The 19,610-nt window shown below is 39.1% G+C and overlaps 1 protein-coding gene across 1 annotated transcript in view; it reads right to left on the minus strand.

Moving 5' to 3' along the window:
* Positions 1 to 1,215: 1,215 nt before the first annotated feature.
* The window catches only part of uhrf2.S (ubiquitin-like with PHD and ring finger domains 2, E3 ubiquitin protein ligase S homeolog), a 66,591-nt gene continuing 48,196 nt past the window's right edge, over positions 1,216 to 19,610 (minus strand). Inside the window, exons 14-16 of the mRNA XM_018243816.2 lie at positions 10,742 to 10,902; positions 4,963 to 5,061; positions 1,216 to 2,712 (exon numbers count right to left, since the gene is read on the minus strand). Of these exons, the coding sequence (XP_018099305.1) occupies positions 2,566 to 2,712; positions 4,963 to 5,061; positions 10,742 to 10,902 (407 nt within the window). The 3' untranslated portion in view covers positions 1,216 to 2,565. The remainder of the gene's footprint in view (positions 2,713 to 4,962; positions 5,062 to 10,741; positions 10,903 to 19,610) is intronic.

The following is a 19,610-nucleotide window of genomic DNA, read 5'->3' on the forward strand; positions in this document are numbered from 1 at the left end:
TAGTAGTAAAGCTGCAGCGTCCACTGTATCATCCCTCCTCTAAACCACTTGGCCCCTCCCTCAGTAACTTCCTCTGACTGTAGGCTACTGAGCACGCTCACTTTCAAGCTAAGACAGTGAACTGTCTCGGCTCAGATTACAAAACACGCCCACTCCAGTTCTGCCTGTGTAAAGATGGCCATAGACGCACCGATAATATTGTATGAAAACCAATCTTTGTACAATATTCTGTGCGTGTAAGGTGTAAGGTGAGCAGGAAATTTTAATTGGGCATCTTTGAAGGCACCCAAACATCGACCATTGTTAGTGCTGAATCGTCAGATAAGGTAGAATTCTATTGTTTCTACCTTTATATCTGACTATTCAGAGCTACACGTGTGTATTGAAATAAACAATCTTTCTTGGAAAGAGAGAAAGAAAGAGATGCACTTGTCTGGTGACATCGACAAACGAGCGTATTTTTCCCCAATATGCCCACCAACAGCAGGGCTATATTGGGGTAATCCGAACATTCGGCCCCAGGGCCGAACGATCGGATTACAACGAGGAGCAATGGGCTCCGACTGGTCAGTCGGCAGAAAAATGAAACCTTCCCGATCGATATCGTGGCCAGATATCGATCAGGAAGACACGTCGGAAGCCCCCATACACGGGCAGATAATTGGTCTAAAGGACCGATATCGGCAGCTTTATCTGCCCGTGTATGGCCACCTTAAGCCTGCATTCTTCATTGCATGAAGTTTAGACAGAATAATGGTCTTTGCAAATATTTTTTGTGATGTAAATATAATTGATGGTATGCCAGAGGGAAAAATGGCTGCCAGGTGAAAGCTGCTATTGGTTTTAGGAAACGTTGATGGTACTGGCAAAAGGACTGGGTAGTACAAATGATGCGTTTGTAGGTGGTACTATACCAATTTTGGGGTTAGATCATAAACAGCATCGACCTGGGCCAATGGAACACCAGGAGTATTTACTCAGTGGGGCCCACAGGCCTACTCCCCTTCCCCTCAAAGTAGATGAGAAGGAAGGAGGTAAACAGTTATCAGCAGAAGGAGAGCCCTTGAAATCACAGACACAGTGGGCCCCCGATGCTGTAAACAATCAATCTCAGTAATTATAACAAATAACACACTGTTCCCGAACCCAGTTATTTAAAGTTACTAGTAAGTGAGAAAATTATGCATTTTTGCAAAGATTAAAACAAATAAATGATCCAGCAGCATAGTGGTTTATTTGCATTAAAAAGGGGAAAATAGGGGGAAAAAACATTTCCATGACCACAATGAAAAGTCATTATATGGTTATAAATAATATGAGGCTGTTATATAGTGGTAACAATCTTCTGACCTTACAAAAACCAGATGGCTATGAACATGCTTCTTCATCCCTACTAACCAGATGATCATACAACCAACAATACAGAAGTCACTTTATGCCAGTATCGAAACACAAGCTCATGTAACAAAGCTCAGAAAAGGGGCATTTTCTTAGAAAATCTGACAATAAATGTATATATATATATATATATATATATATATATATATATAAAACATTGTCCAAAACAAGGTTAATTCACTACATCTACTGTACTGTAGCATAGAGCAGCAAAAATCATAAGCTTCATTTCAAGAGTCAGAAAATATTTAATAAGGTATATTTCTGGGATTCTAAGTTGTATAAAATTTGAGATCACAAAAGGAAACCATTTCAGACCCTCAGACCTATGACTAGCACCCACCAGCAATGCTCGGTATTACCATTTATCATATACAAGTCATACCATTTTAAAATGATACAAAAGTGACCACTTATAGAAAATATTCTTTACCTAGCTAGATTGACTTGATTATTTCTAAGTGCAGAAAACATGAGCGAAAAAGTAAAAACAAAAAAAAAAAACAGAAAAAAAATTAACAACACAGATCACTTACATTAATGCAGCAACAACGCATACATATTGTTATTAGTAGTCAACCTGCAGAAAAGCTTAACATAATAAACTACAAATAGGCTTTGCAAAATAAAAAAAAGGTAATGCAGAAACAGTATAGAATGAATCCAGGAAAGAAGAGGGGGGGGGGGTAAAGCACAGTAAACTGCTGATTTTAAATCTAAAAATGTTCTAAGTGCTGTCAGTGAACTTTGCTCCCTTAAGCCCTAGAAGAGTCAACAAGTTGTGGTCCTACCAGAGCTGATAAATCTTATAGACCAGACACAACTAACCATCCAAGAGGCAGTGGGTTTGCTCAACACCAGTTGTCCTGATTTTTGTGTCTCTCCACACATTCATTCTTCTGATGTTCATGGGCAGCCAAATTAAACAAGTAGGACCTTAAATGTGTCAGCCAGTCCGTCATTATGGTTATTCAAAATGGGGAGCGATGATGGTATTGTCCAAAAATGAACTTTTGAGAATAAGATGTGTCGTTTTTTTACTGATTTCCATGGATGCTGTTGGTCCACTGCTAATCTGTTTTACTTTTAAATTGTCTTATATGTCTGTTAAAATTTTATAAAAAGTCAAAAAGAGAACAAGCCACAAAAGCCTAAAAAAAAAAAAAATCACCGGCCTTTGCTATATCCAGGGAAAAACTGGTCAAGAAGCGTTTGTAAAATTTTGTTAGCAACCATGTTGTATGACTTGCCTAGATCATAGCGACAAGCAGGACAGGTGTAGACCTCTGCTCGGAAAGAACGTTGCAGGCAGCTCTGAAACGAGAACAAAACCACAAATAAACATTTTGCACACAAAGGGTTTTATTTACTAAACTCTGGTCGGCTTTTTCGGGCAAAATTTGTCTGGGTTTTTATAAAAACTATTTTTTTTTTATTTTTAGATCTATTAAAGCCCGATGTGGCAAAAAGCCTGAATCCAAAAAACGGTCATCTCAGACCTGCCAAGGTTGTGTATAAGTCAATGGCAGAGGTCCCTCTCCTATTTAGAAGTTTCTGTGGTCTGTGCTAGAATTAGCCTGAAAATCCAAAAATTTCAGGCTTTTCAGGCAAAAATGCGAAAAACGTTTGATCGATTTGAAAAAAAAAAAAGCCCCCCAAAAAATTGTACGATACAGGTTTTTGCTCGATTTTATAAAGTTTTTACCTGGACTGATTTTTTTTTAATAATAATTAAGGTAAAATCGGGTATGGGAGTTTGGTCGTGGTTTTTTTTATTGAAAAATTATATAAATTAGGATTTTAGTAAATAACCCCCAAAGTGTTTTACAATTTTATCGACAAGATTTAGTAAATAACCCCCAAAGTGTTTTACAATTTTATCGACAGGATTTTGGACTAACAAGGGGACCGCAATGCTAAAATTTACACTGAAATGAACCCACGCTTTACTTCCTTAAAATGTTTTGTAAAAGTAAATCTAGAGCATCTGGACTTGCCGAGTAATCATTGTGGACGTTTCACTACTCACCCCAGCTACTTCAGTTCAACTGACTGGTACGAGAACTCCTCAGCATATAAACTCTTCCAATAATCCAATCACAATGGTCCAATGTAACTATTCATAGAGGTGACAATTGCTATCTTCAAGAGAGTGTCCATTGAAATGTCTTCAATGATTACTCAGTAGGACCAGTTGCTTTAGATTTACTTCTACTAAATATACCATAACATGGATGAATGAAAATCTTCATAGACATATTACTTAAAATGTCAAAAATTGTGTACTTGAAATATTGTCTGCATAATTATTGAGTATAAGTACAGAGGCATTACAAACTTTTGTTCCCTTGTTCTAGCAGAAGTTCTCCTTCAGGTCTGGCTGCTGCTGGCTTCGGCTACACTGATTCAGGAAAGAACCATTCTTTGCAGTGAATATCAGCAGTCAGACAGATACTGATTTCAATTACATTTATAAATAGCTTTTAAACCACTGAACATTTCATGTATATTTCCATTTATTGCACATTAAAGGGGTTGTTCACCTTCAAACAACTAGTCGTTTTCCGATAGATCACCAGAAATAACGACTTTTTCCAATGACTTTCTATTTTCTATGTGTAATTTCTCACCTTCTAAGGGCAGGGGCACACGGGCAGATTAAGGGATATTTAGTCGTCTGGCAACTAATCGCCTCTTCTTCAGGGCGACAATCTCCCCAAACTGCCTTCCCCCTGCTATATGAGAAAACGCCATCGCAATAGCACTCGTGACGATTTGATTTCCGAAACTTCGGGCAACTTCGGAAATCAAAGCACCGCGAGTGCATTCCCCGAATCTGCCCGTGTGCCCCTGCCATAAAGCAGCTCTGGGAGGGGGGTCGTCGACCCTGTAAACTGTTCTAAATTGATACATTTCGTTGACACATTTATTATCTTTGTCCCTACTGAGCAGAATCCCTGGGTTTCATTAAAGGCAGCTGTTAGAATTGATACAATAGTTGCTAATACTCCAGAGATGTTGCTGAGAAATGTATCAACTAAATGTTGCAAAATTGTAACAGTTCAAAGTCTGCAACTGAATTACTGAGCTGCCAGACTGAAACACCAGAGACACGAACATTCAACTTTAAACTTAGATTTTGGAAAAACAGTAACAAATAAATAATGGAGAGTAATTGAAAAAAGTCTTTATTTGTGGGGAACAATCTGAAAACAACTGAAACAAATGTTTGGAAGTTGAACAACCCCTTTAAAGAAAAAGATTTTGGGTGGGTTTCCTCATTAAAAGACAAGAAATGGCAGAATCATTGGTGGAGGGGGCTATACTTTGTTTTTGCCCAGGAAGTGCTCTATTTATGAAAATAAATATGCAGTGTATCCTCTGAGCAGAATTGCACATGCACAGAACAGCAGAATAGAGTCTGTGCTTTCATCCCTGGACAGTAAACGATTAAGATAGAAAATGATGACAGTTAACTCTCATTGATTCAGTAGCTGGCTCAGAATGATATGAAGTGTTGCTCAGAATAATATTATATCTGTAAGACACAGGGAGCACACTTACTTTGCACACATTATGGAGGCACGCAGTTGTGACAGGTTGGTATACAAGCTCCTGGCAGCAGACACACATGAAAGATTGTTCAACGTTCTTTAGAAATTTCTACAGTAAAAAAAAAAAATAGAAACAATTTATTTCGTGCGTCCTTTTGGAATGCCCGACAGCATATGATTTTGCTGCTGCAGGTGATACAATCGGAATCATATGTACAATCTCATCTTTTTTTGTCATAGAACATATCTCTTGGCTAGTGTCAGTTACTTGAGCTTAAGGACTGACAATATTCATTTTTACAGAATATAAAATTCTTGACACAAGGCTGATTATTGGTGTAAATAGGCTGTGCAAAATAAAAAATGTTTCTAATATAGCTATGTAACCAAAAATATAATGTATATAGACAGGAGTGACTGGGTTTCTAACAGGCCCAGACTGATAATCTGTCTATCCGGGCAAATGCCGCTCTCTCCTGTATTACATAGTAACATAGTAACATAGTAACATAGTAAGTAAGGTTGAAAAAAAGACACATGTCCATCGAGTTCAACCTTTTTTTTTTTTTTTTTTGTTTATTAACTACCTATCTGCCAGTTGATCCAGAGGAAGGCAAAAAAACCATCTGAAGCCTCTCCAATTTGCCTTAGAGGGGGAAAAATTCCTTCCTGACTCCAAAATGGCAATCGGACTAGTCCCTGGATCACCTTGTACTATGAGCTATCTCCCATAACCCTGTATTCCCTCACTTGCTAAAAAGCCATCCAACCCCTTCTTAAAGCTATCTAATGTATCAGCCTGTACAACTGATTCAGGGAGAGAATTCCGCATCTTCACAGCTCTCACTGTAAAAAACCCCTTCCGAATATTTAGGCGGAACCTCTTTTCTTCTAATCTGAATGGGTGACCTCGTGTCAGCTGGAAAGACCTACTGGTAAATAAAGCATTAGAGAGATTGTTATATGATCCCCTTATATATTTATACATAGTCATCATATCACCCCTTAAGCGCCTCTTCTCCAGCGTGAACATCTCCAATTTGGCCAGTCTTTCCTCATAGCTAAGATTTTCAATACCTTTTACCAGCTTAGTTGCCCTTCTCTGTACCCTCTCTAATACAATAATGTCCTGTTTGAGTGATGGAGACCAAAACTGTACGGCATATTCTAGATGGGGCCTTTCAAGTGCTCTATACAGTGGAAGAATGACCCCCTCTTCCCGTGACTCTATGCCCCTTTTAATACAGCTCAAGACCTTATTTGCCCTTGATGCTGCGGACTGGCATTGCTTGCTACAGCCAAGTTTATCATCTACAAGGACTCCAAGGTCCTTTTCCATAATGGATTTGCCTAGTGCAGTCCCATTAAGGGTATAAGTGGCTTGGATATTTTTACATCCCAGGTGCATGACTTTACATTTATCAACATTGAATCTCATTTGCCACTTAGCTGCCCAGATTGCCAGTTTGTCAAGATCATGTTGCAAGGATGCCACATCCTGGATGGAATTAATTGGGCTGGATAATTTTGTGTCATCTGCAAACACTGATACATTACTTACAACACCCTCCCCTAAGTCATTAATGAACAAGTTAAATAAAAGTGGACCCAATACTGAGCCCTGGGGGACTCCACTAAGAACCTTACTCCAAGTAGAGAATGTCCCATTAACAACCACCCTCTGTACCCGATCCTGTAGCCAGTTTCCTATCCACGTGCAAACGACTTCATTAAGCCCAACAGACCTTAGTTTAGAAAGCAGTCGTTTGTGGGGCACAGTATCAAACGCTTTGGCAAAATCCAAATAGATCACATCTACTGCCCCCCCACTATCCAGAATCTTACTTACCACATAATAAAATGCAATCAAATTCGTCTGACATGACCTATCCTTCATAAAGCCATGCTGATTGTTGCTCATAATGCCATTCATTAGGACAAAATTTTGAATGTGATCCCTTAACAAGCCTTCAAATAATTTGCCCACCACAGATGTCAAGCTTACTGGCCTATAATTGCCAGGCTGAGATCGTAATCCCTTTTTAAATATTGGAATAACATCAGCTTTTCTCCAATCCATAGGCACCATACCAGATGACAGTGAATCTGAGAAAATCAGAAATAAGGGCTGGTCTAAAACTGAACTAAGCTCTCTTAGAACCCGGGGGTGTATGCCATCAGGCCCTGGAGCCTTGTTTACATTAATTTGTATTAAAGCTTTTTGAATCATATCCTGAGTCAGCCACTGACTAGATTGAGCTGAACCATTCGTGCAGTTATTAAGTGAGCCTGTGAACCCAGACTCCTCTATTGTATACACTGAAGAAAAGAACCGATTTAACACATTTGCCTTATCTGTATCTGTTACAACCATACTGGTACCATTATTTAATGGAGCAACACTCTCAACCTGCATCTTTTTACTATTAATATATTTAAAAAACTTTTTAGGGTTAGTTTTCACCTCCACCGCAATTAACTCCTCATTTCTTTTCTTAGCCTTCCGGATTGCTGATTTACAACATTTATTACAGTGTTTATATTCATTAAATGCAGCTTCTGTCCCTACAGATTTGTAGTTTTTAAATGCCTTTCTCTTCTTTCCCATTAACATCTTTACCTCTGTATTAAGCCACACAGGATGATTCTTAGAGCTTCTACGTTTAGTCCTTAAGGGAATAAATTGAGAACAGTAATGATTTAATATCATTTTAAAGGACAACCATTCCTGTTCTGTGTTTTTAGCTGAAAACCTAATGCCCCAATCAATGCTCTGTAGGGCAGCCCTCAAGGCACTAAAATTAGCTTTTGCAAAATTCATGGTTTTTGTTGCCCCAGTATATTTTTGTTTTTTGCACCAGACATTAAAAGATATAACATTATGGTCACTATTACCCAGGGGTTCAATGACTTGCACATTTGCTATAAGTTCTGGGTCATTTGAGATCACTAAATCAAGAATAGCATTTTTTCTGGTAGGCTCCTCAACAACCTGTGCTAAAAAATTGTCGTGCAATAAGTTCATAAACTTGTTCCCATTAACTGATCTAGCAGTACCGTTGCTCCAGTCAATATCTGGGTAATTAAAATCCCCCATTATCATTACTTTACCTAAACTAGCAGCCTTTTCTATTTGCATTAGGAGCTTTGTCTCTTCCTCCTCACTTACATTAGGCGGTCTATAGCATACTCCTACAATTCAAGTGGGCCCCCCGCTGCCTGATTAATTAGATGTGGCGCTGCGCTTATTATACACTGCCCTGTTTTTTAAGCTGCCTTTAAAACTAAAACTAGTGTCAGACAGAGGGGGTGGGGGTGGGGAGAGGAGCACATGACCGGCTGATCGCTCACAACGTAGGACCCAGGAGCAGCTTTTCCTGCATGTGTCAGACTGAGGGGGCTGGAGGGAGAAGCACAGGGCCGGATGATCGCTCGCCATGTAGCGACTAACGGGAACGGGCGGTCGGATGGCTTTCGGGGAAGCTAGTCGGGGGCCCCCATACAAGGGCCAATAAGCTGCCGACTTAAATTTGTGGCTGGCTGCTTTACAGATTTCCCCTCTGCCCTCATCCACAAACACACACCTAAACTGTGTGCAGGGAGAACTTTGGTAACAACTAAAGATTTTTATACTAAAACTATCTGCCATTGTTAATTTAAGGTGGCCATACACAGTCTGATAAAGCTCTCCCCCAAGCATTGCCTTTATCAAGACTCTTGCAGGCATTTGGCTTATTCTTGGTTCTCCCACTGTGACTCCATTAGTTATTTATGTATAAATATTATATGTATATTATAAGGGATAATGTACCCCTACTGTAAATGATACGGATATTACAAGTCACTGAGGGGTTGTTCTGTGACCATATAAAGGCACAAGGCTGCAGGCTTATACAGGGAACTGTGAGTATCACTCATGTATTACTACCTGCTTTGCAGTATTTGGTTTCCAATACTTTTTTTTTCCGCTCAGTGACTTGAGGGGAGGGCCATATATAGCCAAGTAGCTATATTGTAAAAAATGTTTTTATTGCACACAGCCTATTTACACAAACTCACTAAACAGTTATGTCCCATGTGGCCCCCCTTTAAGTCTCTGACTAACTCAGAGTTAGAGAGCTGAAAAGCAGGAAGTAGTGTTCTGGCTATTATGTTACACATCCAGTCACTCCAGCCTTTATACATTTCATTTTTGCCAAACTAACTATATTAGAAACATTTTTTATTTTGCACAGCCTATCTATTTACCCAGTTTTTATTTTTACACTGAACTGTTCCTTTAACTCTAAAGGTGGACAATTACAATCTTTCCTTCGTAAAGATTGTTCATTTTCAATACAGACGAAATTTCATATCATACCATAATATCTGTGCGTGCATGGCCACCTTAAAGGAACAGTAACACCAAAAAATTAAACTGTTTTAAAGTATTGAAAATATCATGTAGTGTTGCTCTGCACTGATAAAACTGATCTGTTTGCTTCACAAACACTACTATAGTTCATATAAACAAGCTGCTGTGTAGCAATGGCGGAAATTGAAAAAAAGGCAATATGGTACAGGTTAAATAGTGGATAACTGATAACATCATGTGTAACTTGAGCCTTTTCTCCTTTGAATGGCTGCCCCCATTGATACACAGCAGCTTATTTATATAAACAATAGTAGTGTTTCTGAAGCAAACACAACCATTTTACTAGTGCAGGGCAACACAGCATTATATTATTATCACTTTAAAACAATTCCGTTTTTTGATGTCCTTTAAGTGGCACATGAAAAACTGCAGTCACACTTAATACTGCTGTTCCAGTTGGTTAAGATCTGGAGATGAGCTGATTCCTGTTACATTGTTGTAATTTAGACCAATATATGTTGAAATTACACATTAATTAGGGCCTCATGGGACTCCCCTATACGAATTGTGCCCCCCTGTAGGGTCTACTTCCTCTGTATACATAGACTTTACAAAATGGTGATTTCCCAGGTGCAACCATTGATAAATTTGCCCCTTACATTTAATGCAAAACCAATGATGGACATTCAATTATGGTACAGTCCATGCCAAAGGTTGGATGTGGTATTGCTGCTGTACCATTAATTTAACTATGCAATAAATGCTATAACCATCTTGCATGGAGTGGTAGGAATGGATAGAGATAAAGCCTGCGGCATACAAACATTGGCTTTGCTAACACAGAACTGCTTCCATGAAGTGTAAGGGTAATGGCCATCAGGCATTTGTCTCCCATGATAAAAACAAACAACAGCAGGAGACAAATATCCCGAAAATGCCTCTCCACCAGCAATAACTGAAATCGCCGGTGGTAAAACATATGCGTTACTTTGATCTTCTGAAGTCGCACAAATTTGTCTTACAAGGAAACTTCACAACCCAAAGGTTTTAATATCAGTTATTGCAGGTGGAGAAGCACTTTGGGAGATTTGTTGCTTGCAGTTGTGCATTTTTATTGTGGGCTACAAATCTCCCCACAAATGTTTTACTGGGCCTTGTGTGCCACATTTTTGGCTTTAACAAACATAACCAACAGCAGTGTTTGTTCTTCGACAGCAATGCTCAGCTTGCAGAAATTTCCAGTAAGAAGTTTTATTGCATGCACTGAAAACTGGTAAGTTGGCACATTTATTCTTACTAGCAGATGGGAAAATTATCTGTGCAAAAGGAAAACTATTTGTATTATGCATATTTGCATCTGTTGAAAACTTGTATTAAATTGCCCCACATGTATATAATAACAGTGGAAGAAATGAATATGTAGGTATATACATACAGGTCCTTCCTTGATGGATACGAGCACTTCGTCCCATAGTTTCTGATTCAGTGTGTCCTCTCCTATCAACCACTGCTGTTGCTGAGTGAGCTGGAAAGCCTCTCCTTTTGAATCTTCTGACAGTTTCATAGACTTGACAGGGGGCTTGATCTCTTTGTCCTCTGAAATATTCCATGCAAATGTGATGAATAAAAGTGATAGCTTAACATTTTGGATGTATTTATTTTGCAATAATGTTGTTAATCTCAGAGATTTTAGAATACTATCGTAACAAATTCACTTGCAAATATCTGTTTTTGATATTCAGGGCCAGACTGGCCTGTCAGTACCAGAGATCTATCAGTGGGCCTCATTCAAGAATGATTCTCCATCAATTCTCTTTATATTACCATTATAAGCCTATATAACACCTGTCATATTCAGTCTATTACTAATTGTTGTGAAAGTAGACCCTGGACCCTACAGTTTTGATGGACTGACCTAATGGATTTAAACTACAGCTACAGATTTATAAATTGTCATATTATGTTTGTCACTCAAGGAGGATCAGACCACAACTTTTCAATAACATTAGTATTATTACTATCGTCTCAAGGGCCAAGTCTGTTTGGTGCCATCTCTCCATAAATATCAGAAAAACTTATAATAGTTGTGAAGTTATTTTCAGAATCTTTCTCATAGCATGGGCCCCGCTGATCTGGTTAAAAGAATTTAATTATGCCCACTACATATATCAACAGAGGGTACTGTATATTGGAATACAAAATATCTGGAAAAATACCAGAATCAAAAAAAAAAAAAAAAAAAAAAAAAAAGGAAATTGATACACCTAGGGGCAGATTTACATAGGGTCGAATATAGAGGGTTAATTAACCTTCGATATTCGACTGCCAAATGTAAATCCTTCAAAGTCGAACGATTTAACGCAAATAGTTCGATCGAACGATTAATCCATCGATCGAACGATTTTTCTTCGACAAAAAAATTGCCAGGAAGCCACTCTATCAGAGTGTAAAACCCTAAAACTGTGTGGTTTGCAGCTCTGTATGTGCTTCAAATATTTTATATATATAGAAGAAACACCGGCACACTAGGATACTGCTGGCAGGGCAAAGCCCTTGCTGTTTATTGCGTGATGGAAAGTTTCAGGGAATTGTCTATGCGGGGTCTTCCCCGAAACGTACTTTCATCATACTTTTTTTATGCTGTTAATCTAAAAATCTTTTGCATTCAAATGTAAATGTAAAATTTTAATGATAGTGAAAGGGCATGATAGTGTGCATTTCTACATTCTAAAATTCCCTTTAACCCTTTAAGTGCCACAGAACGTAGAATCTACGTTCTGTGGAAAAGTATCTTGAAATGCCACAGAACGTAGATTCTACGTTCTGCAGCATAAGCGTGCGGGGAGCTCAGGAGCGGCTTTAAATGCTGCTCGCTCCTTCCCCGCTCGCTCACAACCCCCTAGGCAACGAGCGGAGCGGGTGGGAAAGGGGCTCCTGAGGCGCGATCGTCCAGGGGCCCCACAAACGCAACAGACGCACGTGGCTGCGCGCTGCTGCTGCTGCCTGCACTTCCGGGTCCCTCCAGCGACGCCCACGCATCGGATCAACGGATCTGGCGACTCCCTCCTGCTTCTCCACTCCTCCTGCCATCATGGACACAGATCTGCAGCTACACACCCCAGGTTAGTGTAACACACACACAAAATACACTTACACACACTTTATACACTAATACATGCTTAGATTTACACTTACACACACTCACATACATTTTTTGGGGGATCAGGGGGGTCACACACACTTGGGGGGGGTACATACACTTGCACACACAAACACATGCACATAACATGCAATTTACCAATTGTACACATGTGCACACACATACACTGTTGTGTAGCTTTTTTTTTTTTTTTTTTCATATTGCATTGTTGTGTTTTTGGCTCAAAAAAATGTTTTATTGCCTTTGCGAATAGCGTATTCGCTAACCGTACTGTGCAATACCTTTTGTATGTTATTTCGGTGATTATTTGGAAATTTTAGGGATTTTGGTGCATTGTTAGCCATTTTATTGCATTTTCAGCGCTGCATAACTGTTGCTTGCTTTATTCTGTCCGTAAAACCTATTTTGCCAAGCTATAATATTCAAACTGTAATTCTGATGTCTGATTACACTAGTCTGAAAAAAAAAAGCATAGATTTTTGTGGTTTTATTGGATTTTAGTAATTTTATTTGAATTTCACACTTTCTGTATTATTTTGTTATGTCTTGTAAATTTTATCTACTATATATCCAATTGGGCGTCTCTGTGCGCCACATAGTTTGGTAAATCTGTGAATATTGGGCATGAAAGTGTTCAGTAGACACCTGTCGTTCATATTTAGGATGGTTTATGCGGATACTTTACGAAATGTGGGACATATAATGGGGTAAAATTCAAGCTTCGTGACGATTTTCAGAAATTTGATAAAAACCGTTACGTTCAGCAGTACTTTGCAGTTTGGCAGTTTGCAGTAGAAACACATATTTACCCATATTGGATTCGTCAGAATGTGTACTTTCTGAAAATATATGGTTTTCTGGGGTCTCTGTACTGTTAGGGGGGTCTAATGTCGCATAATACACACACCAGGTGCTTATATTGCAGCAGCCAGCGCGTCAGCTGTGAAAATGTATATACATATTGTCATTTGGTGGTCTCTGTGCGCCACATAGTTTGGTATATCTATACATATTGGGCATCAAAGTGTTCAGTAGACCCCTGGCGTTCATATTTCGGATGTTTTATGCTGATACACTACGAAATGTGGGGCATATAATGGGGTAAAATTCAAGCTTCGTGACGATTTTCAGAAATTTGATAAAAACCGTTATGTTCAGCATTGCTTTGCAGTTTGGCAGTTTGCATTAGAAACACTTATTTACCCATATTGGATTCGTCAGAATATGTACTTTCTAAAAATATATGGTTTTCTGGGGTCTCTGTACTGTTAGGGGGGTCTAATGTCGCATAATACACACACCAGGTGCTCATATTGCAGCAGCCAGCGCGTCAGCCGTGAAAATGTATATACACTATTGTCATTTGGGGGTCTCTGTGCGCCACATAGTTTGGTATATCTATGCATATTGGGCATCAAAGTGTTCAGTAGACCCCTGGCGTTCATATTTAGGATGTTTTATGCTGATACGTTACGAAATGTGGGGCATATAATGGGGTAAAATTCAAGCTTTGTGACGATTTTCAGAAATTTGATAAAAACCGTTACTTTCAGCATTGCTTTGCAGTTTGGCAGTTTGCATTAGAAACACTTATTTACCCATATTGGATTCGTCAGAATATGTACTTTCTAAAAATATATGGTTTTCTGGGGTCTCTGTACTGTTAGGGGGGTCTAATGTCGCATAATACACACACCAGGTGCTCATATTGCAGCAGCCAGCGCGTCAGCCGTGAAAATGTATATACACTATTGTCATTTGGGGGTCTCTGTGCGCCACATAGTTTGGTATATCTATGCATATTGGGCATCAAAGTGTTCAGTAGACCCCTGGCGTTCATATTTAGGATGTTTTATGCTGATACGTTACGAAATGTGGGGCATATAATGGGGTAAAATTCAAGCTTTGTGACGATTTTCAGAAATTTGATAAAAACCGTTACTTTCAGCATTGCTTTGCAGTTTGGCAGTTTGCAGTAGGAACACATATTTACCCATATTGGATTCGTCAGAATGTGTACTTTCTGAAAATATATGGTTTTCTGGGGTCTCTGTACTGTTAGGGGGGTCTAATGTCGCATAATACACACACCAGGTGCTCATATTGCAGCAGCCAGCGCGTCAGCCGTGAAAATGTATATACACTATTGTCATTTGGGGGTCTCTGTGCGCCACATAGTTTGGTATATCTATACATATTGGGCATCAAAGTGTTCAGTAGACCCCTGGCGTTCATATTTAGGATGTTTTATGCTGATACGTTACGAAATGTGGGGCATATAATGGGGTAAAATTCAAGCTTTGTGACGATTTTCAGAAATTTGATAAAAACCGCTACTTTCAGCATTGCTTTGCAGTTTGGCAGTTTGCAGTAGGAACACATATTTACCCATATTGGATTCGTCAGAATGTGTACTTTCTGAAAATATATGGTTTTCTGGGGTCTCTGTACTGTTAGGGGGATCTAATGTCGCATAATACACACACCAGGTGCTCATATTGCAGCAGCCAGCGCGTCAGCCGTGAAAATGTATATACACTATTGTCATTTGGGGGTCTCTGTGCGCCACAAAGTTTGGTATATCTATGCATATTGGGCATCAAAGTGTTCAGTAGACCCCTGGCGTTCATATTTAGGATGTTTTATGCTGATACGTTACGAAATGTGGGGCATATAATGGGGTAAAATTCAAGCTTTGTGACGATTTTCAGAAATTTGATAAAAACCATTACTTTCAGCATTGCTTTGCAGTTTGGCAGTTTGCAGTAGGAACACATATTTACCCATATTGGATTCGTCAGAATGTGTACTTTCTGAAAATATATGGTTTTCTGGGGTCTCTGTACTGTTAGGGGGGGGTCTAATGTTGCATATTACACACACCAGGTGCTTATATTGCAGCAGCCAGCGCGTCAGCCGTGAAAATGTATATAAACTATTGTCATTTGGGGGTCTCTGTGCGCCACATAGTTTGGTATATCTATGCATATTGGGCATCAAAGTGTTCAGTAGACCCCTGGCGTTCATATTCAGGATGTTTTATGCTGATAAGTTACGAAATGTGGGGCATATAATGGGGTAAAATTCAAGCTTTGTGACGATTTTCAGAAATTTGATAAAAACCGTTATGTTCAGCATTGCTTTGCAGTTTGGCAGTTTGCAGTAGAAACACTTATTTACCCATATTGGATTCGTCAGAATGTGTACTTTCTGAAAATATATGGTTTTCTGGGGTCTCTGTACTGTTAGGTGGTCTAATGTCGCATGATACACACACCGGGTGGTTATATTGCAGCAGCCAGCGCGTCAGCCGTGAAAATGTCTTTACATATTGTCATTTGGGGGTCTCTGTGCGCCACATAGTTTGGTATATCTATGCACATTGGGCATCAAACTGTTTAGTAGACCCATATGTTTATATTTAGGATGCTTTATGCTGGTAATGATACATGGACAATACGATGCTGGAAAGTTGAAGCTTTGAGGCAATTTCCAGATATTTCACCAAAACCGCCAAATTTGGCAAAGCTTTGCGACTCAGTAGTTTGGAGCAGAAAGGCATGGGTACCCATTTTAGATTCTGTAGAATGTGTACTTTCCAAAAATATATGGGGTTGGGGGGTAAAGATATATTTCTGTGTTTTTACCCCACAAAAATGCAGTCAATGTGTTGATTTTTCATTAGCTGAAGTTACCCACAGGACAATTTGTATGTGCTAACTTCATTTTGGGGCCTCTAAATGCCATATACTTTGGTAAACTTATGAACAATGGCCACCAAAATGTTCAGAGGAACCCTGGCAATCATATTTAGGGTGCTTTTTCTTAGTACGTAATGACACATGGGTGATATGGTGCTGGGAAGTTGAAGCTTTGAGGCAATTTTCAGATATTTCACCAAAACCGACAACTTTGGGAAAGCCTTGCGACTCAGTAGTTTGGAGCAATAAGGCATGGGTACCCATTTTAGATTCTGTAGAATGTGTACTTTCCAAAAATGTATGGGTTTGGGGGGTAAACATATATTTCTGTGTTTTTACCCCACAAAAATGCAGTCAATGTGTTGATTTTTCATTAGCTGAAGTTACCCACGGGACTGTTTGTATGCGCTAACTTCATTTTGGGGCCTCTAAATGCCAGATACTTTGGTAAACCTATGAACAATGGCCACCAAACTGTTCGGAGGAACCCTGGCAATCATATTTAGGGTGCTTTTTCTTGGTGCATAACGATACATGGGTGATATGGTGCTGAGAAGTTGAAGCTTTGAGGCAATTTTCAGATATTTCACCAAAACCGACAATTGTGGGAAAGCCTTGCGACTCAGTAGTTTGGAGCAGAAAGGCATGGGTACCCATTTTAGATTCTGTAGAATGTGTACTTTCCAAAAATATATGGGTTTTGGGGGGTAAACATATATTTCTGTGTTTTTACCCCACAAAAATGCAGTCAATGTGTTGATTTTTCATTAGCTGAAGTTACCCACGGGACTGTTTGTATGCGCTAACTTCATTTTGGGGCCTCTAAATGCCAGATACTTTGGTAAACTTATGAACAATGGCCACCAAAATGTTCAGAGGAACCCTGGCAATCATATTTAGGGTGCTTTTTCTTAGTACGTAATGACAAATGGGTGATATGGTGCTGGGAAGTTGAAGCTTTGAGGCAATTTTCAGATATTTCACCAAAACCGACAACTTTGGGAAAGCCTTGCGACTCAGTAGTTTGGAGCAATAAGGCATGGGTACCCATTTTAGATTCTGTAGAATGTGTCCTTTCCAAAAACGTATGGGTTTGGGGGGTAACCATATATTTCTGTGTTTTTACCCCACAAAAATGCAGTCAATGTGTTGATCTTTCATTAGCTGAAGTTACCCACAGGACTATTTGTATGCACTAACTTCATTTTGGGGCCTCTAAATGCCAGATACTTTGGTAAACCTATAAACAATGGCCACCAAACTGTTCGGAGGAACCCTGGCAATCATATTTAGGGTGCTTTTTCTTGGTGCATAACGATACATGGGTGATATGGTGCTGAGAAGTTGAAGGTTTGAGGCAATTTTCAGATATTTCACCAAAACCGACAATTGTGGGAAAGCCTTGTGACTCAGTAGTTTGGAGCAGAAAGGCATGGGTACCCATTTTAGATTCTGTAGAATGTGTACTTTCCAAAAATATATGGGTTTTGGGGGGTAAACATATATTTCTGTGTTTTTACCCCACAAAAATGCAGTCAATGTGTTGATTTTTCATTAGCTGAAGTTACCCATGGGACTGTTTGTATGCGCTAACTTCATTTTGGGGCCTCTAAATGCCAGATACTTTGGTAAACTTATGAACAATGGCCACCAAAATGTTCAGAGGAACCCTGGCAATCATATTTAGGGTGCTTTTTCTTAGTACGTAATGACACATGGGTGATATGGTGCTGGGAAGTTGAAGCTTTGAGGCAATTTTCAGATATTTCACCAAAACCGACAACTTTGGGAAAGCCTTGCGACTCAGTAGTTTGGAGCAGAAAGGCATGGGTACCCATTTTAGATTCAGTAGAATGTGTACTTTCCAAAAATATATGGGTTTGGGGGGTAAACATATATTTCTGTGTTTTTACCCCACAAAAATGCAGTCAATGTGTTGATTTTTCATTAGATGAAGTTACCCACAGGACTATTTGTATGCGCTAACTTCATTTTGAGGCCTCTAAATGCCAGATACTTTGGTAAACCTATGAACAATGGCCACCAAACTGTTTGGAGGAATGCTGGCAATCATATTTAGGGTGCTTTTTTTTGGTGTGTAACGATACATGGGTGATATGGTGCTGGGAAGTTGAAGCTTTGAGGCAATTTTCAGATATTTCACCAAAACCGACAATTGTGGGAAAGCCTTGCGACTCAGTAGTTTGGAGCAGAAAGGCATGGGTACCCATTTTAGATTCGGTAGAATGTGTACTTTCCAAAAATATATGGGTTTTGGGGGGTAAACATATATTTCTGTGTTTTTACCCCACAAAAATGCAGTCAATGTGTTGATCTTTCATTAGCTGAAGTTACCCACGGGACTGTTTGTATGCGCTAACTTCATTTTGGGGCCTCTAAATGCCAGATACTTTGGTAAACTTATGAACAATGACCACCAAAATGTTCAGAGGAACCCTGGCAATCATATTTAGGGTGCTTTTTCTTAGTATGTAATGATACATGGGCGATATGGTGCTGGGAAGTTGAAGGTTTGAGGCAATTTTCAGATATTTCACCAAAACCGACAATTCTGGGAAAGCCTTGCGACTCAGTAGTTTGGAGCAGAAAGGCATGGGTACCCATTTTAGATTCAGTAGAATGTGTACTTTCCAAAAATATATGGGTTTGGGGGGTAAACATATATTTTTGTGTTTTTACCCCACAAAAAATGCAGTCAATGTGTTGATTTCTCAGTAGCTGAAGTAAAGTCCTGAACAATTTGGATGTGCTAACTACATATTGGTGTCTCTAAATGCCAGATACTTTGGTAAACCTATGCATAATGGGTATCAAACTGTTCAGTGGACCCCTGGCAATCATATTTCAGGTGCTTTTTCTTGGTACCTAATATAGTTTGGGATATGCGGAGCAGCAAAATAAAACCTTTGAAATGATTTTTCAGAATTTTGAATTTTTTGTTGAAAAACCGCTATATTCAGACAAGGTTTTATGTTTGGTAGTTGGGAGTAGAGAGACATAGTTACCCATTTTGTAATCGGCAGAATGTGTACTTTTCAAAAATGTATGGTTTTCTGGGGTAAACCTACAGTTTCAGGATTTTTTGCCTTAGAATCTAAAGCATGCCGTTTTCTGCCTTAGTGCTTTCAAAATTCGGTAATATACTGCCGGGAGTTTTTGCTGTACAGAAATCCTAAATCTCCCTAAAACTATACATATCTGGTATTGGCACGTTCGAGAGACATAAGGCTTTCCAAATCAGTTGGATTTTCATCCGTTAAAGGAAATATTTTTCTGGTATAAAGTGATATACGATGAAAAATGGTAATTTTTCATTTTTTTTTGGTATTTAGCACTATAAATTTTTTTGCACAGGTGGAAATACATGAAAACTCAGGCAGATTTAGAAAGCTCAGTTTCTACCGAAAAAAACAATTATAGTT

The sequence above is a fragment of the Xenopus laevis genome, chromosome 1S, assembly GCF_017654675.1.
Source record: "Xenopus laevis strain J_2021 chromosome 1S, Xenopus_laevis_v10.1, whole genome shotgun sequence".
Taxonomy (NCBI): Eukaryota; Metazoa; Chordata; class Amphibia; order Anura; family Pipidae; genus Xenopus; species Xenopus laevis.